Raw genomic sequence first — 27264 nt, forward strand, 5'->3', positions numbered from 1 at the left:
AATTTACATTTTAATTGTTGCATAATTTTAGTTTTTTTTTTAGAATGCCTAAATCTACACAATATAAAAGATTAATTGACTTAAAAGATAATCGAAATTTAACACAAAAACAGAAAAAATTATTAAGAATTATATTAATTATAGCGAAAACAGAAGATAAAACAAAAAAGTTTATGAATAAGGAACAGAGAAAACTAAAACAGAAAGCGCATAAATGGGGGAGAAAAGAGAAGGAGGTGGAGTGGCGTGGAGTGAAGTGGAGTGGAGTGGAGTGTAGAGGGAAAAAACAACTATTAAAAGTGTAAATCAAATTTAATGCTAGCTCTAAAATATATTGTAAATAAATGGAATATGATGTATGTTAGCATATATGTACATATATGCGACAAGAATACCCCCTGCCCAAACCCCCTCCCCTACACACACATACACACACACACACATACACACACAAAGCTAATTAAAACATATATATATATATATACATATATGATAATGATAATAATAAATGAAAAACAAAAGTATTTCGAAAAACTAAAAATGATAAGAGATTTATAGTTTTCTTTTGTTGGGTTTTATTTCGAGAACAGAACATAAATTTCGTTATAATTTTGGTATTATTTGAGTTTATTTGTTTCAGTTTTTCTATATGTTTCGTACGATGTGGTTACCAATGGACCAATTTTTATATATATACGACTATATGTATGTATGATACCCACACACCGACGAGAGCGATAAGCGATATACATACGTAGCGGAGAAACACAATATGATATGATATTCAAAAATATAGCGAAATTTTTAAGCTTTTTCCCTCCCCGTTCCAGCGCTTAAATTACAATACAAAAATCGAAAATTAAACGCAAAAAATCGCCTCAATGTGGTAGTTAAATGAATCTCAAATCTCTTCTCTCAATGTTATATCAAAGAAAAAAAAAATCATATTAAAATTATTATATTGTATACACGTATATCGTAAACAGAAAAGAAAAAACAAAAAAAAAAAACAAAATTCGTAGTGGTTTCATTGTAAAACAATATTTCGTAAAAAGAACAATTAGCTTCAAGATCTATAACTGGGGGAGTCCCCCTCCCGACTGGGGGACAATTCCAACTCTCGCACTTCAGGCAGAATATGAATTAAATAATAAAGAATTGTGGAAAGAGTACGACGAGAGATGCGCAAATGTGATTTTATTCAAAATAAAATACACATATAAAAAGATTACAATTAATGAAAGGTTTTTTTTTTTATTTTGTGGATCTCCTGAAGATCCGATCTTGGATGATGCGTCTGCGATGCGATGCTTGAATGAGTGGAGGAGTGAATTCGCGGGGAGCGTTGTACATACGAGTATTTAACTAACGTAAATTATAATGAACAAGATATATATCTGAATATATATATATATATATATATGTTTAAATGTAGTCCATAAGATGTAATTTTAAATGATGGAACAAAAGCAAATACACATTAACTAATATAAAGAAATAAACAGAGTTCCTCAAGACTTTCAATTCTCTTTCAACACTGGATCTCTCAGTCCCAGCGACTCTTCTTGGCGCGTTTTGAGTCGTCCTTGTTGTTACCGCTTCCGCCGCTGGTGCTGGAGGACGATGATGATCCTTGGGGTGGTGGCGGTGCCGGGGCAGCAAACACCCCCGACTGGGGCACCGTCTCTTCCCAAGTGCGATCGCTGGAGGCCCGAAACTGAGAGCTGTACTGATTGCGGAAGGCCTCTCGCATCGCGGCATAGCGATCTGTGGCGGGGCCGGCACTGGAGGCAGGCCTTGGCTCCTTGGAGAAGGGATTATCGGAGCTACTGCCAGGCCTCGAGCTACCGCGTGAAGGTGATCGATCTCCAGACCCGCTTCTGTCTCCGGATCCTCTCCTTTCTCTGCCTCCACTACCGCCACCATGTGAGGGCTCGCGATAGCCCAGTCCCGTGTACGTTTTGGTGACCTTTTTGCCCTTGCCCTGCTTAAAGCGGGAGCTGCGGAACCAGGAGCTCTTCAGGGCCAGCTCCATGAGATCTTCGGGGACCTCCTGATCGGCCCCCTCCAGATTGCGGACCAGATGGCCCGCAAACTCCTTGTCCTTGTCGGTGACCAGAGTGAAGGCATTGCCCTTCTCCCCGGCGCGACCCGTGCGACCAATCCGATGTGTGTGCGTGTCAATGTCCCTGGCAATGTCGTAGTTAACGACATTGCGGATGTGCGGGATGTCCAGACCGCGGGCAGCCACATCGGTGGCCACCAGTATGTCGCATTCTTTGCGCTTAAACTGCGTGATGACCTTGTTGCGGTCCGCCTGGTCCATGTCGCCGTGCAACAGCAGGCAGTTGTGCTCCTTGACGAGTAGATTGTTGGCCACTGTCTCGGCATCGGCCTTCTTGGTGACAAAGATCAGGACACTGCCCTCCGAGAGGAACTTGACCAGGTGGCACAAGAGCCAATTCCACTTTTGCAGTGGATTGGGGAAGACGTACACCGACTGTGTGATGTCCTGATTAGCCTCGTTCAGATCGCCCTGAACGATGCGCACTGGATCCGAGAGCACGTCTCTGGCCAGGCGCTCGATGCGTTTCTTGAAGGTGGCCGAAAAGAGCAGCGTCTGACGGTCGGGACGCACGTGGTTGCAAATGGAGCGCACCTGCGGCTCGAAGCCCATATGGAACATGCGATCGGCCTCGTCCAGCACCAGGAAGGTCACACGCCTCAGATTGGTGGCCTTCATCTTGACCATATCTATCATTCTGCCCGGCGTGGCCACCACAATCTCAGCACCCTGCTCCAGGGCCTTGCTCTGCTCCCACTTGGACCCGCCGCCATAGCAGCAGACCACATTGATGTTGTACACCTTGCCGAACTTCTTAGCCTCGTTGTATATCTGCAGCGAGAGCTCCCGGGTGGGGGCGAGGATCAGTCCGATGGGTCCGTCGCCTGGCTTCAACTCCCGCTGATCCATGAGGTGCATGAGCAGTGGCCAGATAAATGCAGCCGTCTTGCCCGAGCCCGTCTTGGCAATGCCGATGATGTCTCTGCCTGCCAGTGCGGTGGGCACCGCCTGAGCCTGGATGGGCGTGGGCTGTGTGTATTCCGCCTTTCGCACCGCCTTGATCAACTGCTCGTCGAAGCCAAAGTGACCGAAAGATGTCACCGGACTGGGCGGTGAAGGCCCGGTGACCTTCACCCCGAGAGTGTGGCGCAACTCGCGGACCCCCTCCTCGTCCAGGGAAGCTATCTCCTCGTGCGCCGTATAGAAGTTCTTCTCGAATGGCTCGTACTCGATCTCCGAGTGGTAGATGGTGGGCAAGGGATCTATGTCCTTCTTCTTGGGCGGTGCAATCGGATTGCCATCTTCGTCGTACTCGATCTCCTGGTCGGAGCCATCGTCGCGGAGCCCAGCGTTGGGATTCTCCTCCATATAGCGGTAGTAACTCTCCTCATCGTCCTCGTCATCGATGTCGCCACGAACACCCTTCTCCAGCTGCGGAGCGGTGGTGGCTTTTGGCTGCTGTGTAGCAGCACGCACCTTCTCCTTCTCCACTTGCTGATTGATGCCGGCCATGAACTGCTCCAGCGGATCCTCATCCGAGTCAGATTCCTCCTGCTTCTTTTCCGGGGCCGCCCCGGGCGATCCTGGTGCTGGTATGTACGCCTGCTCCAGATCCTTGTGCTGCTGCTCATCATCGTCATCGAAGTAATCGTCGTCTGTGTGCTGTTTGCGTTTTCCCACAAAGTTTGTGGAATTGGTGTACTGACTGATGGAGTCCAGCGTGGTGTAGCCCTGTTTGGAAGTCCCACTGACTGATGGGATCGGTGGAATACCGCGACCGGCTCCAACAGCACCACCCCTTGGCACATAGCCGCGACTATTCAGCACCGGTGGCGGTGGCACGGCGTTCATGTTGTTGCCCGAGCTGGCCGGCTTCCTGTATGGGAAGCCGCCACCTCCTATTCCTCGGTAGCCGCTCATGATGCTCCAGTACGCAAAATCTTCACAAATCAATAAATTAAAGTTTACAATGCAAGCGTCGTATAGAACTTAACCCACTGAACCACCCTCTATTTAAGCACGTGAACAACTTGATCTGAAGCGCAGAACTTTTATAAATTAAATTAAATAAATAACTTTTATAAATTATTCCTGTAGGTCAAACCTATACTTACTCTTTACTTGCAACAAAAATAATGAAAGAAAGAAAAACAAGGGAGAAGATACACCCGAACTGCGCCAAAATTCTTCGTTTCGTGTGTGTGTTTAAATACTGGTCGACAATGGGCTAATGCGAGTTTTAAGTTCTCCGTTTTATCGAATTGTTTACAAAATATCGTTTAAGCAAAAAGGGCCAACAAAATGAATGAAGAGGAATTAAATTTAAGTGTGTGCGGGATACTTCTTTTTACGTTATTGTTGCTGTTCCATAGGATAGGGATATCCTATCTACTCTATTTAATTATATGCCTATATATGCATATGTGTCGATCACCCATTCTACACAAAACAGCAAAATTTCTTTGAAAATACCTTTAAATTTGATACACGCTAGAGCTGCGCGCCAAAATGTTTTTTACAATTTTTTATTGTACATTTAACCTTTAGATTTAATTTCATGCTGCAAGGGGTTAAATAAAGGTGGTGGCTTTAGTTGTGGCCTATATGGGTTAAATGTGTTGTTAAAATAATAATAAATAAAAGAGCTATTAAAATGACTGCGGAAATAAATAACGTGTCTCAGGACTATGCCAAGATCGTGCAGAGTGCCGATCTAGACAGAGAGATCAACCCACTGTGCACGAACATCGATGATATGCTGGCCCGCCTCGACGAATTCGAGACACTTCTTTCATCCGTACGATATTGCAGCTAATTCCAGTTCCATTAAAGTGCAGTTAATTTTCTCGTTAAAAAGGTGCGTGCCGAGTCGAATGGGATCATGGCCAACCACGTGTGCAGTATTCTCAGCTTCAGCGACAACTTCGAGGAGTTGCGAACGCGCATCGACAATCTGGAGGTGTTTGTGGGCGCGGTAAGTGCGAATCTCAACGAAGTGGAACGCTCTGTGGATGTGGCAGAGCAGGAACTGAATGTGACGGACTACAGCCTGAAGGGACTGCTGTTCAAGCCCCTTAAAGCCAAGCTGACTGCCCCAGATCCCGCCGCCGCTCAGACCCTGCCCCGCACAAACCTCGTCGCCGGGGATTTCCAGCCGGTTTCCATCTACAGCTCCGACGAATACTTCGGTGCCGCTGCCACACCAGAGGAGCCCCAAGTGGCGTGAGCCCCCACTTAAATATTTAGTGTTTAATTAGCAAAAGTCGTTTATGTAAGCGTGTAAATATTTTTTGTTTATTTTTCAATCTCCGTTTTTTTTTTTCCTAATGAAAAACGTGATGGGACAGTTATCGCCACACCAGTTAAATAAGCAGGGGGCAAGGTTGTAGCCTTGGCTTAGGCCTGGGCTTCCTTGCTCTTCTCCTTGCTCTCCTCGGAGCTGGAACCGGCTGCGGCGGCGGGCTTCTCCTTGTGGAACAACTCGGCCACGGAAACGGGATGGTGGATGGGAATTGCCAACTCTGTGGTTGCCTTGTTGTTGGCTGAAACATGGCTGGACTTTATCTCAGTGGGTACTGGAATGTCACGCTGATGACGCTGCGCATCCTTGGAGTGGCCAGCGGCCAGTGCTTCTATGGCTTTGTGCAGCTCTTCGGCTTTCTTAGGATCGTGCTGCAGTCCTTCGTGGGCAGTTTCGGATGCAGGCTTTGAGGGAGCTTCGCGCCTCTGCTTGTGGTGGGCGTGGGAGTCTGGCTTCGCCGAATGCTGCTCCTCGCGATGATGGGATTCGTGATGCTCGGACTTTGAGGCCTCTGGCTTAGGGGGTGAGTTTCGCTTCTGCTTCGGAGCTTCGGCTGTGTGAGCGGATGCAGGCAATGCATGAGGGAGGGCATCCTTCTTGGGCTCCTCGTGATGTCCCTCCTCATGATGTCCTTCCTCGTGGTCAGCTTCGCGCTTGGACTTCTTAAGGGCTTCGACTGCAGGAGAAGCTGCATGCAAGGCATGAGTATGGGCATCCTTGGCGTCCTCCTTCTTCGGCTCCTCGTGGTGACCCTCCTCTTGATGTCCTTCCTCGTGGTCAGCCTCGCGCTTGGACTTCTTGTAGGCTTCGACTGCAGGAGAAGCTGCATGCAAGGCATGAGTATGGGCATCCTTGGAGTCCTCCTTCTTCGGCTCCTCGTGGTGACCCTCCTCATGATGTCCTTCCTCGTGGTCAGCTTCGCGCTTGGACTTCTTGTCCTCATGCTTCAGGGGCTCGTGGGTCTGGATTCCATGAGGGAGGGCATCCTTCTTGGGCTCCTCGTGATGTCCCTCTTCGTGGTGAGCCTCACGCTTCAACTGCTTGTGGGCGTCGGCATGAGCATGATCATCCTTCGCCTCGTCCTTCTTGGGCTCCTCGTGGTGACCCTCCTCTTGATGTCCTTCCTCGTGGTCAGCTTCGCGCTTGGACTTCTTGTGGGCTTCGACAGCAGGAGAAGCTGCATGCAAGGCATGAGTATGGGCATCCTTGGCGTCCTCCTTCTTTGGCTCCTCGTGGTGACCCTCCTCATGATGTCCTTCCTCGTGGTCAGCTTCGCGCTTGGACTTCTTGTCCTCATGCTTCAGGGGCTCGTGGGTCTGGATTCCAAGCGATTCCTGCTGGTGAAGGGGATTATGCTGCAGCAAATCGCGGGCCTTCACGCTGTCGGGTTTGGGGTGAGCAGTCTCATCCCGCTTCTGACGATGCAGGGTGGGCTCAGTCTTCAGGAGGACAACCTTGCCGACGGGTTTGGGATCGCTGATCACATCCGGAGCGATAGGACTAGGACGAGAAAGAGCCTCAGTGGCTTCCTTGACGTCAGCCGGAGCTGTAGGAGCCGCATGGCAAGCGGCAAACAGGGCCAAGAAAATTATCTATAGATTGAAATGGAATATAATCATAGAGAAAGTTGTCTTTGAGGGCAATCTGCTGATGTTTACTTACAATCGACTTCATGTTCGTCTTCTGGGTGCAGGTGTGATGTGTTGACCGATGGGAAATTTCTCCCAAACTGTTGCTGTTTGCCCCGTGGGCAGCCTATTTTATGAGCAAATCCCATCCCAGGCGCCGAGCATCCCATCCCCAGCGACTGCTGCTGTTAACCAGTTTGTAATTCGGTGCTAATTGCCGCTAGATACACGCCAAGTGCGCGAAACCCGTTCCCATATGTAAATATGTATCATATATATTATTTTTCCACATTGATATGGATTTGTCTGGCTAATTATAAGCCGTGGAAATCACCGTCAAGTCCAGCATCTCATCAAAAAGCAAAAACCTAGACAACAAAATGGGCTCAAGGCTTATTCAGAGTCTTACCCAGACCCAGATTCCGATACAGATACGGATACGAGATATAGATACGGATCGATCCGTTAGTCATCTGTTCATATGTTTAGCTGTTTAGCACAGAGTTGCAAAAAAAGCGAGCACTGCAGTCGTTCGTTGGAAGCACTTAAGTAGATGGGAGTTGGGGTAGCCAGCTAATTTCAAGTGCACATAAATAACTATGCAAACATTAATAGGATTGGATTTGCGAAGCGTCTATAATTACTGCCCTTTTACGTAAGTTGAACATTTTTGTTGACATTTAAGTGTAAATCTATCAATTTACATTTAATTTCCTGGAACGGTACGCAGTGGAACACATATGTGATTGATTAATAGATTAATAGATTAATAGGTTAGGTTAGGTTCACCCGGACGGCCCTCAGAGGGGCCCCACATAGGCCAGTATGGCCCTTAGTTGTCCGGATAGGGGGGGAGTATGAACCGTCGCGGCAGTGTTTAGGGGATTTTGAAGTCCTCGAGGATCGAGGTATTTTTCGCATAGGCCAGTAGCTGCTGTGGCGTCCTCTTGGAGGCATCTTTCAGTGATGCCAGCACTGGCGCGCCCAGGTACTTCCTCCTTGCCCTTAAGAGAGCAGGACAGTTGCAGATGAGATGTTCCAGGGTTTCGGTTGCCCCAGGTTCGTCACATTTCCTACAACTGTCTCTGTTTGTGATGCCTAGCTTTGTTGCATGCGCCGCAGCCAGGCAATGGCCCGTTAGTATTCCCACTAGTAATCTGCAGTCCTTCCGTGGTAGGTGCAGCAGGTAGTGGCTGAGTTTATCATTGCGGTAGATCCGCACTGACTTTGTCGTGCTTAGGGTATCTAGTGCCTCCCTGCTCGCCAAGACATTTCTGGAACTGACTGCGGACGACTGCATGGATCTTATCGCCGCTAGGCTTGGCTAATAGATTAATTGGTCAAATTCAAAAGTATATTTAACAACAAAGAGTATAGAAACTTTCATACGAAGGTTCGTACTTTCGTGCTTCATTTATTCCAATGGATTGCATTTTAATCCTTTTCGCTCATTCACTTTCAAACAATTTCTATTTGGCGCGCACCGCTGGTATCCAGTTGATAGTATCGATAGCCGTTTGGTGGGACTTGCTCTTCTTTTTTTTTTAAGTAGCTCTATATTTTGTGATGGGACATTCTCTCCTGGTGGAGGGTTTTTTCCTTGCCACAATGTCCCTTTTCCTTGTTGAACTTTTTTGTTTAAACCTTTTTTTAGACAATATCCAATACAAACCAGTATTTAAAATTTACCAGTCAAGTACAAAATTGATTCTTTTATCAGATAAAATTATGTGTGCAGGGCTGAGAGATCTATATAGCTATTAATATTCGACGGAACAAAAAAATTGAGCAATATGGTTTCCAATCCTTGACGGAGAACGATTAACCAATTGTAAGCCAAGGGGGTATTTCAATCTTCCACTGGAAATAATGAAAATTGAATTATTTTAACGCAGTTTAGGTGAAAGATATCGTGGTTTCTTTTTTAAATTCAGAGGAAAGATGGCATGGATCTACAAGAAGAATTTACAATCAGCAATATTTTCCGCCATTTACCTCAAGTCGATGAACTGTTTAAAAAGCGGGGGGTTAAGTGGGCTAAGTTCGATTTCTCATCGATATACGATTCGATGGTCCATACTCCACACTTCCTGTTTATTGTTTTGTTTTGCATCCCGATAACTGAATTATATAAAATATATACTACCCATAAACTAAGCAAAATGCCAACAGAAATTGAAAATATAAACCCCAATGTCTATGACAAGATTAAGGAGCGTGTGACGACAGCCAATGAAGAAGACGACAACGTTGCAGATCCCTTCGACAAGCGCGAGATTTTCGGTGAGGGCTTGGAAATCCGATAAAGATTGGAATTGCTAAATAATGCTGTTGTTGTAGACCTCATACGCAACATCACTGATCCGGAGCACCCGCTCACCCTGGAGGAGCTGCATGTGGTGCAGGAGGGACTCATCCGCATCAGCAACAAGCAGAACTCCGTTTTCATCAACTTCACACCCACCATCCCGCACTGTTCCATGGCCACGCTGATCGGCCTGTCCATACGCGTGAAGCTGCTGCGCTCCTTGCCGCCCCGCTTCAAGGTCACCGTAGAGATCACCCCCGGGACCCATGCCTCGGAGCAGGCGGTCAACAAGCAGCTGGCGGACAAGGAGCGTGTGGCCGCTGCTTTGGAGAACAAGCATCTGGCCGAGGTAATCAATCAGTGCATCTCGGCCAGGGGCTGAATAAGCAACTACCCCTACCGCCTAACCAGTACATCCTCCCTCTACCCTACACTGTAGCTGTCCCATGTTTTTTTAGGTAATACAAATTATATTTTAGCAGCAAAACTTTCTGGGGTCATGAACTATGGGCTAAAAGGTAAACGTTAACAAAACACAGCGTAGCGGGGCGACTGGCGGATGACGACGCTGTACTCCATGGACAATCGGGTTATTCTTTGGGCGGTTCCTTCAACCGCATGTGCGGCTCCACAGTGGGCAGGGGCTTTGGCTTGGTGGGATCGTACTTGAAGGTCTTCACCAGCGGCCCTTTTCCAGCCTTGGCGAAGCGGATTTCATCCAGACGCTGTCGCTCCTCGATCTCCTTGGTGATCTTCATGTTGTCCCAGGCTGAAAGAGGATTTAAAGGTTACAAAAGGTCGTCCTTTAGGATGTATTTTTGGAGCTTACACTCTTTCATGCCTCCAACGAATCCCTTCTTCTTCGTAGGCAGCGCACTGGGTGCATGCGTCAGCATCTTCTCGATCTTGAAGTATTCGCGCACTGAGGGAATACGCAGTACGGCCACCTGTCCCAGTGAGATGAAGTTACTGCATGCCCAATACGTTAAAATGGCCGCCGGGAAGTTCATTGTGAAGGGGAAGATGACAAGAGGCAGTGCTCGGAGCACATACTTCATCGTGTTCATGTTGGCGGCCGACAGGCGGGCGCTGTCCGTTCCGATCTCGATGGTCAGGTAGAGCGTGGCGCTGGTGATCAAAGGCAGTATATAGAAAGGATCGGCCAGGGTCAGATCTTGGAACCACCAGAGTCCGCCATCCCTCATGGAGTCGACAGGCGTATTGGCCATCTGACGCAGGCCCATGAAAAAGGATATGAAGAGCGGTGCCTGGGCTAGTGGCACAATCATGTTCTTCAGCGGATTCACACCCTTATCCCGCATGAACAGCATCATCTCCTGGGCGTAGCGGGCCGACTCAATGGCGTTACCCGACTGCCTGGCCTCCGTCATCTTGAGTTGCAGCAACTGCATCTGTGGCATGTTGTTGTTCATCTTAGCCGAGTTCCGTTGGGCAAGAATCACAAGCGGAAAGATGATTGTGCGCACCACAAGCGTTCCCACGGCGATGGCACCCCACCAGGGCAGCTCCCAGGTGCAGTGCAGGAACTCCATGCAGTTTTGTACGACACCCACGGGCGTCCAGCCTCCCAGTCCGATCGAGGCGAATGTGGCCTCTCCAGCAGCATTCAACACATCTGAAGACACGTCCTCCACGGAAAATGCGGGCGGGGTCGGCGCCGCAGGAATATCGGGCAGATCGACTAGCTCCTTGGTGGAAACCGATTCCGGCAGGCCCCCGGTGCCGGTGCTGGCAAAGCGCAGAGCACTTGATCCCATCAGCGCTGGAGGCACAAGCTTTTGTGGAGGAACCAGACACATTGAGTGCCTGGACAGCTGGGCGCTCCAAATCCTGTGGCTGGCCAAGTGCATGTCTCTCCTGTTGGCGGGTGAGTTGTGCTAAAAGGGATGTGTCAAGATTAGTTGGTGTCCCTTCAATTCATAACAAGTTACCGCGTTTGCAGGTTATGTCATAGAGAACTCCATTCCGGCGCACCGGCTGGCGGCATTTACCTGTGTGGCCAAGCGGGCGGTGGCCGCGTTAAGTGCTGCAGCCGCATTAGTTGCCCGCCATAGCTGCATCCTGTTTACCAGCATCGTACAACTTTAATTTAGCAAATTGTTAATTTCTGTTTTGCTTCGTTTTGCTCCGCAGGCCTGCGGAAAAGAGATGGAAGATGTAAATTCCAGTGTTAATGGCAAAACGGCGGCAGTCAGCTGTGTGTGTCACATCGCGCCACCTGGCGGCTGTGCTGCCGTTGGTTCTTTGGCGGTAAAAATTTGAATTTCAATCTTTGGCTTACTTTTCCTCTACGCTGTCAAAGATAGAATTTAATAGAATTTTGTTAAGCTGGAATTCAATGTTGACGTGAAAAATGAGTTTTAATTGACAACCAAAAAGGTCTGATCTAGTTTTGAAAATTGAATCAATTAGCACAGCAATTTACGATTTGCTTTCGCTAGGCCATACAAATATTTGCAAATTTTATGACTGACATCCCGGAAGGCCAACGGGTTCCTGCTAGCTATTGTCGTGAGCCAACGGAAAATGTTAAAAGTCAATGCGACATATTTGGCATACAAAATTATGTCACTAAAATGCTTCAGTTTCGCTCAAATTAATTGGTTAATATTCATTCAATTCGATACCCTTATCCATGGCTAAGGCCTCACTCGTTTGGCACAAGCATCCATACGCTTGGAAGTAGCCAGTAAATCTAGCGTATTGCCGATTCGAGCTGGTCTACTTCCACAGTCCATTTCTCATTATGAATACTGATACACATTATATTAAGATTGGGAAAAATAAATTATAAATCTCGACTCGTTGGAACGCCCTCATTTAAATAATGCTGAAACCCGAGAGATTATACATACATACATAGGTGTTCAAAGTGCGAATTGGTCTCGACCCCAGAATCGGAGTGAATCGCCAAACCATTGACGCGCTTTGACATGCACAACTAATTTGTTCATTAAAGCAAAGGGGAAACAACAAATGCAAAGTCAAACACGAGAGATATTATATCACTTAGAAACTAGTTTATTGGCTTTGAGTTAAATATGAGTTTTGCCTCTGCTGCGTGGTCGGCAGATGCATCTTTTTGTATACCAAATCAAATACAAAGAAGATGATCGCCACTAAGTAGCTACTATAGTCAAATGTCGAACGTATGATGAGAAGATTGACACCTTTTAAGGATTGAGAGATTTTACTACGATGATTTTATGGAGAAATGATTTTGATCTTCCACTAAAAAGCCTACCTATACATTTTCCTATAATTTATTTTTATTTTTCCCGAATTTCCTCAGTGTTGAAGGTTGATTTTAAGTGCCAATCAATACAGATGCAAAATACGTGGGGAGATACGTAGATACCATACCCGTCACTTTTATTTTTTTTTTTTATGAGGTAGCCAGAATAAAATGTAATCAATTAATGAAACCCAATTTTGACATATGGAACTGATAGGGAGCTTTTTCGTAAAAGCTTTCAATGCTCTTATGGAGTATAAATCTTAAAACTAAACTTAAACGAAATAAAATCAGTGGATAGTGGCACTATTATCATTTCTCATCGATCAGGTCGATGATTTCACTTTCCGTACAAGCCATAAAGTTAAATTTTATGACTTTCGTGTTCTCAGCGACGCGGCGGACAGACTTCTTCAAGGTCAGACTCAGACCGACCCCCTATGTTGATTTATGTCGTTCGCACATCACACCAACTATCATCAGCACAGTGGAATGAAAGTAGTTTGCAAAGGAATAGTTTTAGCCCGTACATAGGTGAGCTTATGATTTATGTAAGCTGTACAATACTTTTTGGTTTCGCTGTTCGAAAAAGGGACGAATTGATTTCTTGGTTAATGCTTGGAGGTCATCTCTCTCAAATGGAGGGGATCTCAAGAGAGAGTGAAGAAAGAGGAACCACCTCCTCTGTTATGTTAATTTTTGAATTTCGCTTATCATCTTTCCGCCCAATGAACTATTTAATCAGAATAATACAATATTTGGTGGTTCCATTTTTCTCTGCATTATCTCTCTCTCACCAGTCGATCTCGCACAACCTCGTGGAAGGAATAGCGTAGTCACTGCAGTTTCATTTGTTCCGTCTGGTTTATCTGACATGATCTAGATTCCGCGATTCGGCAACTAATATACCCCCATATACTCTTTGCATATCGAGTATAAAAAGGAGTTACTAAGAAAGAAACCTATCCTTCCAGAGACTTAATTCCTTAATTAGCCCCATCCCATTTCCTCATCTCAATATCTGCAGATCACTGTGCAGGGCAGGCGCTAGAATATGATATTTAAAATATAGCATTAAAGGTGCCGGTGCCGCAAGAGACACGAGACGTTTTGTGTCGATAGATGCATATGTAGATAGGGTTTTGCGGCTAAGGCGTTGGCTGGCAACGGGTAAATCCTGTTTGATATCTTATTTTGACTATTAATTAAGTATTAACTCAGTTTTATGGGCCAATTTGTTAAACGCGTACATTTCAGCGCCTCTCGCACACCTGTGTATGTACGTGCATTACTAGTAAAGCTTCGTTCGGTTTGGCACTTGACAACGGATGAACTGAGGGCTCGAGGGACGGCACGGGACGAAGAAGTATCGTTAAACGCGAACTGTAAAAGTTAAGCTTTTGGGCAGGCCAGGCCAAAAGTGGAACCATAAATTATGCTAAATACGTATTGGCACTACTCGTACGCTACATGCTATTTCAAATGCATTTAATTAAGTGTGTCTTTTTGGGTGTGCCGGGTAGGTTTTTCAGACTAGACCCAAACCCAGACCCGGACCAGACCTAGGCTAAGCGGCGACATTGACATTGCCGCATGTGGAGATACTTTTAACTTTTGCTCTTTGCAGCCCAGCCCACACACACACCACACTCTACTCTCGCAGCATGAGATGGAAATTGGAAGACATCGAGCCGCCGCCGATGCTCCAGTTTGGCCAATACTTTTGGTTGGCTTATTGTTATTTAGATGTGTTTCCTGCAGTCCGGCGTAAAAGTTGTTTGGGTGGATCGGGTTTCGTCGATTGAGAATTTGGATTCAAATCAGTCTGATGTTTAGTATAAAAACATTTGCAATTGGCCACAGAGTCATCATTCAGAGTCTCACAGTCCCAGACAAACGAACTCCTCCTTACTTCTACCAAGATGTTCCGCTACGTAAGTATCCAGGATATTGGAAGAACTCCAGCTCATGGAGAGCCAGAGATCAGCTAACCGACTGCTCCTATCCAATCACATCCAAAACAGATGCTCGTCGCCTCCGCCGTCCTGGCCTGCGCCTATGCCGCCGCATCCTACAACACCGATGCCTCCGCATACGTGGTGAAGAACAGCGCTGACATCCAGCCCGAGGGACAGTACACGTACCAGTACGAGACCAGCAACGGCATCGCCGCCCAGGAGTCCGGACTTGGAGGCTACCAGGCCACCGGAGGATACTCCTACTACTCGCCGGAGGGACAGCTTGTCCAGATCTCCTATGTGGCCGATGAGAACGGCTACCAGCCCCAGGGTGATCTCCTGCCTACTCCCCCACCAATCCCAGCTGCCATCCTGAAGTCCCTGGAGTACATCCGCACCCACCCTCAGTACCAGGAGCCACAGCAGCAGTACCAGCAGGTGCAGCAGCAGCAATACCGCAGCCCCGCTCGTCTCCAGAACAAGCGCGTCTACGGTTAAGCAGCGACTCCAGTCGTCATCTGCAAATGTTTATAAAAGCTTTATTATTTTTTTTTTTTTGAAATTAATAAATGTTATTGAGGAGAAAACAAATTTGAAAAGTTGTTCAAAAAACGGTTCATGCACCGAAAACGGTGTCGCAAACGCAATTTCTGGATTAGATCCCAAGGTCCCCAGGTTCATGTCTTCTACCGCCGAACACCCTACACCCCACACCCTCTCTGGCCATAAACTGCTATGCCGCGATCCCCTCCTTATACCCCGTCAGGTAAAGTTATTAACTTATTATTTATTCATTTACTTTATTTAACTCTTCCTTTCATTTTACCAGGTAGCCCCTTTGGTGCCCAGGAATACCTCAAGCATGCCCGCGCCCACTTTTATGTTTATCATCGTTTACCAGGGACTACCCCCTTCTGATCTTCCAGTTCATATGAGCGAGTGTGCGCTTTATTCCGCTGTAGTTCCTCGTCCTCTCGGGAGGTCCAAGGGATATGCTCCTGGCTCGAATGCTAGAGCCACTGTCTGCCCTGTTGCGGGCCATAGCCACTGCAGCAGGGACCAGTGATCGACGGCGGAATCGTTGGCTCCGAATCAAACACTGGGCCTCAGCTTCGAGACTCGTAAGTGAATCAGTATATAATTGTGGACATTTTTTTAAAATACATCTTCTTTCACATCACATCTTCGCTACGCTTTGCCACAAACCGAGTCGTATCCGATTTCCCCCCGCCAAAAGGAGTAATATCCAAGCATTACCGAGGCGCATTCGAGACAGACCGAGTCCAATCCCAGCCAGACAGAACCGTATCCCATCAGGACAGAAGCGCACCCCTTGCAAGATCAGAACCCAACAAGCCATCGTCATCCTTCGACCTGGCCATCGACAACAAGGAATTTCCCTATGGCAAACAAGGGAGGGGCCACGCGGGCTACTAGACTCTAAAAAGATATCGTTGTTGCTAGGTTCAAGATAGATACAAATGTTTTCCACTAGTTTATTCATTTATACTAAGCTAAGTTTTGATGAATAAAACTATTGAAAAATCATCCTTGCTGTTTTCTGTATTGGGGAAACTAACCCGATTACAAAAAGGCGTGGCACGCCCAGATCGGTTCACAAATAGCGGAGGAAACTCAATTTTTTTGATTGGGGAAAAGGTCCTTGATCCTTGATAAGGACTTCATTAAATCAAGGACATTTTATTGATCACAAGAAGCCATCGCACGACCAGATCGGGCCACAAATAGGCGTAGAAACTAATTATGTATGGTTGGTGTTGTTGAAGTCCTTACCGAAGGATCAAGGAAATTTTTCAGATCACGGCGGGCCATGGCACCTTTCGCTCAGGCCACAAAGAAAGGAGAAACCAAGATATATATGTCTGGAAAAAATATCCTTGATCATTGGTCCTTTATAAGGACTCCATCAGATCAGGAAAATCTTTCCGAACACAGGAAGCCTTCGCACGTCCCAATTGGGCGACAAATAGGGAAGAAAACAAAACTGGCTTGTAATTTTTAATTTTTTAAATGTAGTCATGTAACTCGCGTCAAATGGCTGGGACACCAGGCGAACAGAAATCAGCAGAAGGTCGCCAATTTTTTTAAATTTTGGAGCCCCCAAAAGTATGCACCACTTTTTTCCTTTTCTAAAGTTGCTTGCTGCTGATTTCTGTTCGCCTGGTATCCCAGCCATTTGACGCGAGTTTTGTTTTTAATACAAACTTTTTATGTACGGTGGTGCACCTATCGGTGATTTCTTGAACTACATTTAAAATAATAACAAATTACAAGCCAGTTTTTTTTCTCCGTTATTTGTGGCCGATCTGGGCGTGCGACGGCTTCCTGTGCTCGGAGAAATGTCCCTGATTTTATGAAGTCCTTTCCAAGGACCACGGATATCAATGATCAAAAATACTAATTTTCTCCGCTATTTATGGCCCGATCTGGGCATGCGACGGCTTCCTGTGTTCGGAAAGATTTTCCTGATCTGATGTAAGCCTTATCAAGGACCAATGATCAAGGATATTTTTTCCAGACATATATATCTTGGTTTGTCCTTTCTTTGTGGCCTGAGCGAAAGGTGCCATGGCCCGCCGTGATCTGAAAAATTTCCTTGATCCTTCGGTAAGGACTCCAACAACACCAACCATACATAACTAGTTACTACGGCTATTTGTGGCCCGATTTGGTCGTGCGATGGCTTCTTGTGATCGATAAAATGTCCTTGATTTAATGAAGTCCTTATCAAGGATCAAGGACCTTTTCCCCAATCAAAAAAATTGAGTTTCCTCTGCTATTTGTGAACCGATCTGGGCGTGCCACGCCTTTTTGTAATCGGGTTAGTTTCCCCAATACAGAAAACAGCAAGGATGATTTTTCAAAAGTTTTATTCATCAAAACTTAGCTTAGTATAAATGAATAAACTAGTGGAAAACATTTGTATCTATCTTGAACCTAACAACAACGATATCTTTTTAGAGTCTAGTAGCCCGCGTGGCCCCTCCCTTGTTTGCCATAGGGAAATTCCTTGTTGTCGATGGCCAGGTCGAAGGATGACGATGGCTTGTTGGGTTCTGATATTCCAAGGGGTGCTGTCTGGGTGGGATTGGACTTGGTCTGTCTCGACGACGCCTCGGTAATGCTTGGATACGACTCGATTTGTGGCAAAGCCCTCTGTGAAGGAAGATATATTTTAAAATATGTCCACAATTATATACTGATTCACTTACGCGTCTCGAAGCTGAAGCCCAGTGTTTGATTCGGCGGCGTATGAATGGCCGGCTAACGAAGACTTGGAAAATCCTGCTTTGACTACGAAGTGCCTAATAATAATCTATGAATGATTGGTACGACCATGTCTTACGAATTCGAATCTGAAGATTATCCCGCAGAGCTAGATGAGTAAATGGAAATACCGTAAGAAACATATTAAATATCACTTTAATACAAATTGGTTCAAAATATTAGCTACGCTTTCTTTTTAATATTTTCTGAAAACTTTCAACTCTTTTTTCGTTAACTTCAGTTTAAAATAGCTTTTTTCCTGTTAAAAAGGCCGATTTTTGGCAAATTCAATGATGTAACCATCATGATTTTTTGCGAAAATCGTGATAAGCTGGATGTCCTGTTTTCTGATGCCAATCGATTAACAGGACTCTCCCCATCACGAAAAGTCATGCCACGCCCAGATCGGCCGCTGTTCAGCCGAGATATAGCGTGCAGAAAAAACCAGTATTTGCATGATGCGTAAATCCAAATCTTCCGAAGGCTATATCTCAGACAAATAGGGCCAGATCGGCGAAGGACCAACTCTCCCAGGATCGGGGGATCCAGCCTGTCGAACGGCATCAAAATCTCGACTACGAAAATGAGGCCGATTTTTGGCAAATTCAATCATGATTTTTTGCGAAACTCGTGATAAGCTGGATGTCCTTTTTTCTGATGCCAATCGGTTGGCAGGACTCTGCCCATCACGAAAAGTCATGCCACGCACAGATCGGCCGCTGTTCAGCCGAGATATAGCGTATTTGAATGTATTTGAGTATTTGAATGGTACGCAAATCCAAATCTTCTGAAGGCTATATCTCAGGCATCTCGATTTCGGGATTCAGCAGCGCCAGACACCGCAAGACGGCGGAGAACGGCAGCCTGACTTCCGTCCAGAGCTCCGGCTCGGACTCGAGCGTTACCTTTCCGGAGCGGAATTTTATTAATATTCTTTTAATTTTATTTTTCCGTTTTTTTAATATTTTCTTTGGCCGCTTAAAATGGGTCACACTGTTGACGATCAGCTGGTAGTGTGCCCATCAGCGGCTGTGGTATGGTCTCACTGTGAAGGGCGAGCGCGCCGTATTGTTTGAATTTAAATTTCAATTTATTACGCTGAGCGTCAAAATGCTCCGAAGCCGAACCCAAGCTGCGTTTATTGTTTCGATATCATTACGAAGAATTTTGACTTTTCCCTATTGTTGATAGAACGAACAGAGATGGCTAATTAATTTAAGGTATTATAAATAAACATGCACCAGCTGCATGTGCAGCTGCAGCTAAACATGTGCAGTGCAAAGTACCGACCAGAGATAAAAGACTCAAGTTCTGGGTACCCGATAATTGGTAAAAGCAAACAATTAAACCTCTATACCGCTGTTAGTATAAACTGGCGCCCGGTCTATTGTTTCCCATATGTTAGACGATCACCGTAAGCACAAGAAATTTGAGCTATGGATAAATAAAATTTTCACATAAACTTTGAGTAAAAAGGTGATAAAACAGGAAAAAGAGGAGGAAAGAGGTATTTAGATCACCTAGATTCATGTTTAATTGTGCTTAAAATAGTTCTTAAGCTTGGGTTAAAGTGTTAAATCAATAGATACCCCTGATAGTCTTTAAATTACATAAAGTTTGTATACTCTTAAAGGTAGAAGGTCAACAAATCCATATCTTTTCGGTATCGGACAATTGCTCCACCAATTACTATATATATGAGCATAACAAATGTATTTACATACTAATCGACGCAAATGAATGATGTTTTTCTTTATAGCCAACAAAGCTTTTCCTCTAGCAACAAGTCATCCGTCACAAATCTCTTGCTATTTTCCGTTTTGTTATGGACATATCCAAGAGTACTAATTCTAGTTATCAAATGCAATGCACTGTCTACTTATTAATGCGATGATCTGAATTTCGGCAGCAGTTGGTTCGAATTTACGATGACACTCGAATGTGTTTCACGTCTACGTCGCAGCACTGGGGCTCTCCAAAGCAAACGTTTGGATTCCGATGCGGATTCGCATTTGCATATCATTAACAACAAAAGCTGCTAATCGAATGACAGCCCAAACGAACTTCTCTTGGCGCCTAGCGAATGATATTTTAACGCTATGGATACCCTAGCAAGAGAGAGAGACTTTCAAATATTAAAAGAAGTCAGGAAATTGTCTTGAATCGGCGGGCATAAAGATGATGTAAGGGTATTCAAACTTCGTTTAAGGGAATCCTTTTGAGTCTTTGATCTTCGGATAACAATTCATAAATTTATTATGAATTTAAGTCAAGATTAGATAAGAATGGAAGCATATTCATTGTGTGTGGAATCTCCAGCGGTAAATCTTCATCTCCATCTGTGATTTGTTAAGTAGAATGCGGTGCGGTATAGATCACGATCACCTGCTGCTGCTGCTGGCTTTGGCCCGGCCCGCTGATCTCTGTTCGAAAACAAAACAAAAAACACGGCCATTAGGCGAACAGCAGGGGAATGAACGTAACGCTCGTAAAACTCGGTCAAATTCATATTCGAAATGCGCGAATTTATTAATAATACGGAGCACTAAAGCCTCCAAGATCAAATGTGAACTGTGGAACATCTATGACTTATTGTTGTTGTTGGTGTAGGTGTAGGTGTAGGTGTAGGTCAGTGATCGTCCCCAGCTTTGGTATAAAACGGTCTCTCGGCTTTGCTTTCGACATCAGTATCAACTAAAGCAACGTTCCGCTTGGATTCCCCTACACAGGTTTCAGATTTCGTATTAAACTTCAGCCATGTTCAAGATCGTAAGTATCGTTTAGTGATAAGTGATCCCCGAATGCGATAATAGAGCTAACCAGCGAATTTCAACCGGATTTATAGGCGCTAATCACTGCCCTCTTCCTGGTGGCCGTCACTTGGGCCGCAGATGAGTCACAGGCCACCATCACCAAGTACGAGAATGAGATCAAGAACGATGGCAGCTACAATTGGGAGTACGGAACCTCGAACGGCATTCAGGCCAAGGAGAGTGGTGTGGGCAGTGCCTATGCGGCAGGATCGGTGGCGTATACGGCTCCCGATGGACAAAACATTCAGTTGGAGTACACTGCCGACGAGAATGGATATCAGCCAAAAGGTGCACATTTGCCAACGCCGCCACCTACTCCCGACTACATTCTGAAGGCTCTGGCGTACATTGAGGCTCACCCTTTCACCAGGATTCAGCTCAGGACTTAGATGATGATGATGCATCTTCTAATCTGTTAGCTTTAATTTAGCACAATTTTTTTTTGTATATGAAATAAACATTAGATTAACATTATTGGAGCTTGTTTTGTTTTTTTTTTTTTTTATTTGTTGTAAATCATTGAATAATTGCAACAATTCTGTGATATAATTTAGCTTTCCGATTGAAATATTTCCTGCTCAGATTAGTTTGCAACTAATTTATGAATATATTCAAGAATTGGATCGAAATCAAAGACTCAATTGCCATAATTCAAATTTCCCTTCCGTTTGGTTGCGCGCTTTTTAAGTGCCAAAATAAAATCATTATCGAAAAAATGTTACATAAAATTGTTCATTTAACGCGTTTTGTTATGTGTTGTGTTTGTGTGTCTCTTGTATCTCTTAAATCACATTGAAATCATGCCGCATATCCACTCCACTCCACTGCCACTCGCTGTGTGTGTGTGTGTGTTGTTGTTATTATATTATCATAATTCATAATTATTATTATTATTGTTGTTATCCATATTTGAGTATGGTTTTTATATGCTTTTGAAAAGTACAACGTGCACAGTATCTTAGTAGTTTGAATTAGTTCTTAATATGTTTGTTGTTGCTTTGCTTTACTTCTGCTGCTGCTGGCTTTCTTCTCAACTAATTTCTCACGCTTTGTTTTTTGTTTTTTTTACAATAAGTTAACGTTTATCATCATTTATGTATATATATATATTCTTGCATAGGCAACTGGTTGTTAATTATAATAAGGTTCTCTAATGATTCATTCTGGTGACAGAAAACATCTTGTGTGTGCTGGCCTTTGTGGCAGATCAGATTCAGAACGAAATACATTTCGTTAGTGGTCGCTTAAATATGTTTTATTGTTGGTTTTTCTTTAGGCCGCTTAGCATAATTGTTTAATCATCAGTTAATCAAGTTTTGTTAGCATTTCCAATTGGTATTTAAATCAATTAAGATGCCATAATTTTCGAGTAAATTATAGAAAAGAGTAGAAAAATCTAATACATATTTTGTTTTGTTTTGCTTTGTTGTTTTAGTTTTCTCTAGTTTTAGTTTTAGTTTTTGCAAAAAGTGCTATTCGCTCAAAAATTATTATATGTTCTTGTTTTGTTAGTTATAGATCTTGAATTACATTTAATTATTTAGATGCTTTACTCATCCTCAAACTCACTCTCTCTCGGTTTTGGAGAGTAAAATCAAGTTAATTTAGCTCCATTACAAATTACTAAAGACATAAATGAACTCTTGGACTTAAACATAGGTTCAAGTATAGGCGAATTGGAGGCTGTATGGGAGGGTGTGGGGCTGCGTGAGGTTGTGGATAACATATTGCTTAATCAACATAATATATTAACTGCCTGTCTATTTGTAAACTTCCAAAAATGTCAAAATGTGCGCGGGATTGAAGAATAGTTTGAAGAATCGATTTTTCGCGATACGATGTTGTGTGTGTTTTGGAGGATAGGTGTAGTAAATTGTGTTTATGGTTGTTTATGCCGTTGTTGGCGATGCAGCTGGAGATGTGGCCACATTGGTCAACTTGGGCGGATGCGTGGCATTCACCACACGATTCGTGTTGTCCCGAGTCTTCGAGTGCTGCAGCTGCATCAGATAATGCTGCTGCGTTGGCTTGTGCAACGCCAGACGGGACAAGGCATCGTCGATGGTGAACCACTGCCGCTTGCGTCCAATGCTGCGCGAGTCTTCCCATTCTTCCAGCTCCTTGGTCACATTCATGACAAACACTTCAGTCCGATGCATATGATCGTTATTCTACGAGGTGGAAGACATTATATGAATTATATTCGAATATCAGTTGAGTTATTATCGCAAATTCAAACCTCGAATACACCCAAACAACGACCCAGACTGCCAACAACACCGGCCTCCTCGAGCACCTCGCGTACAGCGGTTACAGAGGGCTCTTCCTCGGGCTCCACGCCACCACCTGGGACGATCCAAAGCTCAGGACGCCGCGAGGAGGTGACCAGAAGTACCTAAGGAGACAGTCAAAGATATTTTGATTTTATTATGATACATATCCAAAGCTTCACACTCACCTCTGCCTCGTTTTCGGCCCGCACACAAATGCAGGCAGCCCGTCGCCTGAAGCCATCCTTGTCGTAGATCCGCGTTGAGTTGGGTTTCTCCTTGACCATCTGAAAGCAGCAGCAGCAAGAGTTCATGAGTCCGAGGCACATAAGATTGGGAACTAATTTACGGTCCAACCCTGAATCCTCATATTTCTGCCTATTCCCAATGTCACTATGTGCGCTTAAAAATAATTATGGCTGATAAACGTTCGCACCAAAACCTCTTAATAAATCATTTTATGGCTGTTGCCTTTAATTTGAATGTGCGCGCACATGAGAATCGTGATTCGGATCTTATCAGATGGGGAGATTGTCCCTGGCTAGGCCAATCGGCAAATTGCAGCGCCAGACCCAAACACAGGCGCTGTAGAGCTTATCAGTCCCGTCCCGGTTCCAGAACCAGTCAGGGTATCGGTCACTTTTCGCCAAATCGGCCTGTCATGGAAAGGTACACACATTTCCAATGGATAATAGTTGGATGTGAGGGGTAGAGTGTGTTAACATAAAAGCGCGCTCTTACACTACGACACAATTTACCAATATTATGAAATAGTCAGAAAAACTAGTCCCCATCCAGTGTCGATACCAGTAGGGTATTTTGCGGAAGAGCACATGAGTGCAAGGGCACTGAGCGAAACAGTAACAGAATAACGGATCACGAATAGCGCATCTTTAATCGGATAATTGTAGGGTATTTACTAGTCGCGCACTCTCGCGCTACCACTTTCTGGTAGTGCGGCAACATCTGGGAGGGATTGGATTCTCGGGGGCTGCTTACTTTTCCAAGTTGTGTAAGTACGCTGGGGGCAAACGAACGTACGCTGATAGCAGCAGATGATGACTTCTTGGGCACTTTTAATTCTCCGCCTCCGTTATCTCACTCTCTCTCTCTATCTGTCTCCGTCTGTTTTGTGCTGCAACAAGTGTGTGTGTGTGCTTGTTGGAGGCGCGCAGTTGTTGTATTGGGGAGCCGGTCGCCGCTGCTGCTACTGCGGCTGGTTGCTGATCTCGTGCCGCTTCTGCAGGCACGCCTCGCGCACACAACGGAGGGAAAACGGGCAAAAATGCACAAACAAAATATAAACGACGACAATTCTGCGCTCGGACGTCACACAAAATCTGTCGCTGTAGTGGTGGGTGTCGCGTGTATGTGTTTCGTGGTGTCTGTTTGTGTGTGAAGTAATAACGCAAAAAAAAGAACGGTGGAAAGCGAAGAGAAGGGGAAAAGTGGGAGAACAGAAACTTGTTGAAATTAAACGAGAAAAAAGAACAAAATGAAGAAGGAAATAAAGCGCAGACAGGGCAGAATTATTTAACTACTGTGCAAAGATTGCATGTTGTTTTTGTTGGTTGGTTTTGTGTGTTTGTGTGTGTGTCTGGTATATGTGATTTTGGATTGGTATTACACGAGGGCTGATGTCGGTGTGTGCGGTTTGGTATGCGTGTGTGTGTTGCAGTTAGTCGCTTTCGTCGTCTCTTTGTCCTGGTTCTCCGCTTCTCCGCCGCGGAAGGGTGAAGTGACGAGAAGGAGGACGAGTCAGTAGTCGTTAACGATCTTCTCGCTTTTCACAAAACTTTTCGCTGCAATTTTTGCTTCTTCTTTTGGTTTTGGCTTTGCTTTTTTTGGTGTCGTTGCCGACGCACAGTGTTGCCTTATCGGCAACTTTCCATTGCTCCTCCACTTTCTGCGGCCGCTGCTGCGGATGGATGGGGATGTTCGATACGGAACGATACACGATGCACTATACAGTTAGAAGTTAATCACTTTTCACTTACTCGTTTAATTTAGCTTATCGTATATCGATAAGAAATCGAACTTAGCCCACTTAAGCCACCTTTATTTAAATAGTTCAACTACTTGAGGTGAACTGCGGAAAATATTATCGATTGTAAATTCTTCTTGTAGATCCATGCCATCTTTCCTCTGAATTTAAAAAAAACACGATATCTTTCACCTGAACTGCGCTAAAATGATTACATTTTCATTATTTTCGGTGGAAAATTGAAATACCCCCTTGGCTTACAATGGGTTAATCGTTCTCCGTCAAGGATTGGAAACCATATTGCTCAATTTTGATCTTCCGTGGAATATTCTCAGCTATATAGCACATTTGGCCATGCCCACATAGTTTTATACGATTCATGAATAATTTTTCTACTTAACTGGCTTATTCTTAATTCTTGCTTTCGTTGGATTTAGTCTAAAAAAGGTTTTAGCGAAGACGGTCAAATAAATAAAACGTAAGAGAAAAATCGTTACTATTGCTCAATTTCTTTATTCCGTTGAATAATGCTGCATAACTAAAACCATTAGCTCTGCCCACATAATTTTAGGCCATTGATGAATAACTTTTCTACAAGATTAGTTACTTTTAATTACTCATTTTTATTGTATTGTGCCTTAAAACAAGGTTTAAACAAAAAAGTTCAACAAAACAACAGTGGCAATGTAAGTGAGTATGGAATGTAGGGACATTGTTGAGATGAAAAGGGACATTGTGGCAAGGAAACAACCCTCCACCAGGAGAGAATGTCCCATCACAAAATATAGAGCTACTTAAAAAAAAAGAAGAGCAAGTCCCACCAAACGGCTATCGATACTATCAACTGGATACCAGCGGTGCGCGCCAAATAGAAATTGTTTGAAAGTGAATGAACGAAAAGGATTTCAATGCAATCCATTGGAATGATTTACGGAAGTTCGATTTCAAAAAGCCAGCGTATGGAAGTTGCTATACCCTTTGTTCTTAAATATACCTTTAAAAATTAAATTTAATAGATTGATGAAATCTTTTCAATCTTTCGGCTCAATCTCAGTCTTTTTACAGTCGGGAAAACGCACATACAAAACGACTTTAAAAACGGTCAAATTAACATGGTAGTGAGGAACTACAGACTGGCGCCATCGAATGAAGTGAAGAGGAACCACTTCTTTGGAATTGAAGTTCAGGGGTATGTCACAGGATGGCGCCACGCGTTGAGGTAGCTAAAATGTAGATTACATAGCAATTATACATCAAAAGAGCGTTAATTTTTAAAATTTTGCCTAATTTAATGGAAAACGAGTATTAATTGGAACATGGAACCTTAAAGTATCTTTAAGCTGTTCATTCACCGTACGAATCCACATGATTTACTGCCCCCGAACCCAGGACCCTCCTTCTGCACACGCGGAGTGGAGTCGCACATTTTTGATTCGTTGCCAAGGCAGAAGGAGCACAGCAACGCAGGCAGCCCCCATGAATAAGGGGCAGGGTGCAGAAAGAGCCGACTTTATGGCCAAGGAGCTGCTGCGCGTTACCAAAAATTTGTTTCTTGTTCTGTGTTGTCTGTTCCTGTTGCTGTCGCAGGTTTTGTTGTAAGCTTTTAATGCAACTACTTAGCAGGGTGAGCAGAGGGGTGTTCTGGGGAGACTCCGCCACTCGGCGGCGTGTCCTTGGCATCGCCTTAACCATTTGTGCTGGCGGCTCCTCCCCCAATCCAACAGGCGACACATTGGCTTCTCCTTTGCCCTGCTTTTGCTTGCTCCTTGATCTCGTGCCACGTTTTTGCTGTTGCAAGCAAAAGAAAATTGCTTATTTCTTAATGCATTTGCCATTTCCTTTTTTGTCTTTTCTTAGACAATTCGCCCCGTCCCCCCCTAAGTATGGGGCCCCGCAATGAGTTATGGCAACAGTTTCCATATCCATTTCCATTTCCAATTTCTTTTGGGTGACCATGCAGAAGTGTTAAGCAGTTTAACGCAACGCTTTTTTCTATCTCTCTGTCGGTCTGTCTGTCTCTCTGTCTGTCACTATTTGTGGCACATCTTTGGATGTTAATTTTTGCCGAATCGATCGGTTGTTTGGCTCCTCTGCCTCTTTCTCTCTCCACTCCCCTGGCTGGTGCTGGGGCGGCACGCTTTGCTGCACATAAATTCAATGTCATAAATTTGGCAAAGAGGCGTCGCTTTGGCTAGCAAAAACTTTGCCTATTTGATGCGTTCGGGTGACCTCAACCAGAGGGAGAGCGGAAGAGAAGGAGAGGGTAAGCCAGGGAGATGCAACAAGGAAAGGGTGGGGATGCCAAATGTAACTAAAGAGGAAAGTCACAACAATATCTCCATCAATAGGTACATATGTCCAAAAAAGATCCATCGAATCGGGGTTTCCTTTCG

The 27264-nt window shown here is 44.7% G+C and overlaps 8 protein-coding genes and 1 long non-coding RNA gene across 10 annotated transcripts; 4 read left to right on the forward strand and 5 right to left on the reverse strand.

Annotated features, from left to right (window-relative positions):
* Nucleotides 1-942: 942 nt before the first annotated feature.
* On the reverse strand, nucleotides 943-4081 carry LOC108152831 (ATP-dependent RNA helicase DDX42). The gene has a single exon (XM_017282436.2). It carries the CDS (start codon nucleotides 3983-3985, stop codon nucleotides 1547-1549), a length of 2439 nt encoding a protein of 812 aa, XP_017137925.1. The 5' UTR covers nucleotides 3986-4081; the 3' UTR covers nucleotides 943-1546.
* Nucleotides 4082-4641: 560 nt separating this feature from the next.
* Nucleotides 4642-5370, forward strand: LOC108153449 (biogenesis of lysosome-related organelles complex 1 subunit 4). Its single transcript, XM_017283469.2, has 2 exons — nucleotides 4642-4862; nucleotides 4923-5370. Exons 1-2 carry the CDS (start codon nucleotides 4719-4721, stop codon nucleotides 5289-5291), a joined length of 513 nt encoding a protein of 170 aa, XP_017138958.1. The 5' UTR covers nucleotides 4642-4718; the 3' UTR covers nucleotides 5292-5370.
* Nucleotides 5338-7137, reverse strand: LOC108153448 (sarcoplasmic reticulum histidine-rich calcium-binding protein). Of its 2 annotated transcripts, XM_033387652.1 has the most exons (3): nucleotides 7029-7137; nucleotides 6373-6958; nucleotides 5338-5979 (listed from the first exon to the last, which is right to left on the reverse strand). In XM_033387652.1, the coding sequence occupies exons 1-3, from the start codon at nucleotides 7038-7040 to the stop codon at nucleotides 5462-5464; spliced, it is 1116 nt and encodes a 371-aa protein (XP_033243543.1). In that variant the 5' UTR covers nucleotides 7041-7137; the 3' UTR covers nucleotides 5338-5461. The 2 variants fall into 2 exon arrangements, with proteins under 2 accessions (XP_033243543.1, XP_017138956.2); XM_017283467.2 differs by having other exon boundaries at nucleotides 5338-6958.
* Nucleotides 7138-9086: 1949 nt separating this feature from the next.
* LOC108153121 (MIP18 family protein galla-2) lies at nucleotides 9087-9819 on the forward strand. Its single transcript, XM_017282909.2, has 2 exons — nucleotides 9087-9277; nucleotides 9335-9819. Exons 1-2 carry the CDS (start codon nucleotides 9157-9159, stop codon nucleotides 9682-9684), a joined length of 471 nt encoding a protein of 156 aa, XP_017138398.1. The 5' UTR covers nucleotides 9087-9156; the 3' UTR covers nucleotides 9685-9819.
* Nucleotides 9750-11697, reverse strand: LOC108153119 (mitochondrial inner membrane protein OXA1L). Its single transcript, XM_017282908.2, has 4 exons — nucleotides 11605-11697; nucleotides 11315-11458; nucleotides 10132-11200; nucleotides 9750-10071 (listed from the first exon to the last, which is right to left on the reverse strand). Exons 2-4 carry the CDS (start codon nucleotides 11396-11398, stop codon nucleotides 9893-9895), a joined length of 1332 nt encoding a protein of 443 aa, XP_017138397.1. The 5' UTR covers nucleotides 11399-11458; nucleotides 11605-11697; the 3' UTR covers nucleotides 9750-9892.
* A 2697-nt stretch (nucleotides 11698-14394) lies between these two features.
* Nucleotides 14395-15095, forward strand: LOC108165537 (larval cuticle protein LCP-17-like). The gene is made up of 2 exons (XM_017301611.2): nucleotides 14395-14492; nucleotides 14583-15095. Exons 1-2 carry the CDS (start codon nucleotides 14481-14483, stop codon nucleotides 15012-15014), a joined length of 444 nt encoding a protein of 147 aa, XP_017157100.1. The 5' UTR covers nucleotides 14395-14480; the 3' UTR covers nucleotides 15015-15095.
* Nucleotides 15096-17390: 2295 nt separating this feature from the next.
* Nucleotides 17391-17897, reverse strand: LOC117186131. Its single transcript, XR_004471269.1, has 2 exons — nucleotides 17750-17897; nucleotides 17391-17693 (listed from the first exon to the last, which is right to left on the reverse strand). It is a non-coding gene; the product is annotated as an uncharacterized LOC117186131 (long non-coding RNA).
* A 2417-nt stretch (nucleotides 17898-20314) lies between these two features.
* Nucleotides 20315-21079, forward strand: LOC108152824 (pupal cuticle protein Edg-78E). Its single transcript, XM_017282417.2, has 2 exons — nucleotides 20315-20573; nucleotides 20650-21079. The coding sequence occupies exons 1-2, from the start codon at nucleotides 20562-20564 to the stop codon at nucleotides 21004-21006; spliced, it is 369 nt and encodes a 122-aa protein (XP_017137906.1). The 5' UTR covers nucleotides 20315-20561; the 3' UTR covers nucleotides 21007-21079.
* Nucleotides 21080-21487: 408 nt separating this feature from the next.
* LOC108152823 (diphosphoinositol polyphosphate phosphohydrolase 1) lies at nucleotides 21488-24868 on the reverse strand. The gene is made up of 4 exons (XM_017282416.2): nucleotides 23887-24868; nucleotides 23076-23174; nucleotides 22857-23012; nucleotides 21488-22788 (listed from the first exon to the last, which is right to left on the reverse strand). Exons 2-4 carry the CDS (start codon nucleotides 23172-23174, stop codon nucleotides 22507-22509), a joined length of 537 nt encoding a protein of 178 aa, XP_017137905.1. The 5' UTR covers nucleotides 23887-24868; the 3' UTR covers nucleotides 21488-22506.
* Between the last annotated feature and the right edge of the window lie 2396 nt (nucleotides 24869-27264).

This window comes from Drosophila miranda, chromosome XR, assembly GCF_003369915.1.
Source record: "Drosophila miranda strain MSH22 chromosome XR, D.miranda_PacBio2.1, whole genome shotgun sequence".
NCBI classification, from domain to species: Eukaryota; Metazoa; Arthropoda; class Insecta; order Diptera; family Drosophilidae; genus Drosophila; species Drosophila miranda.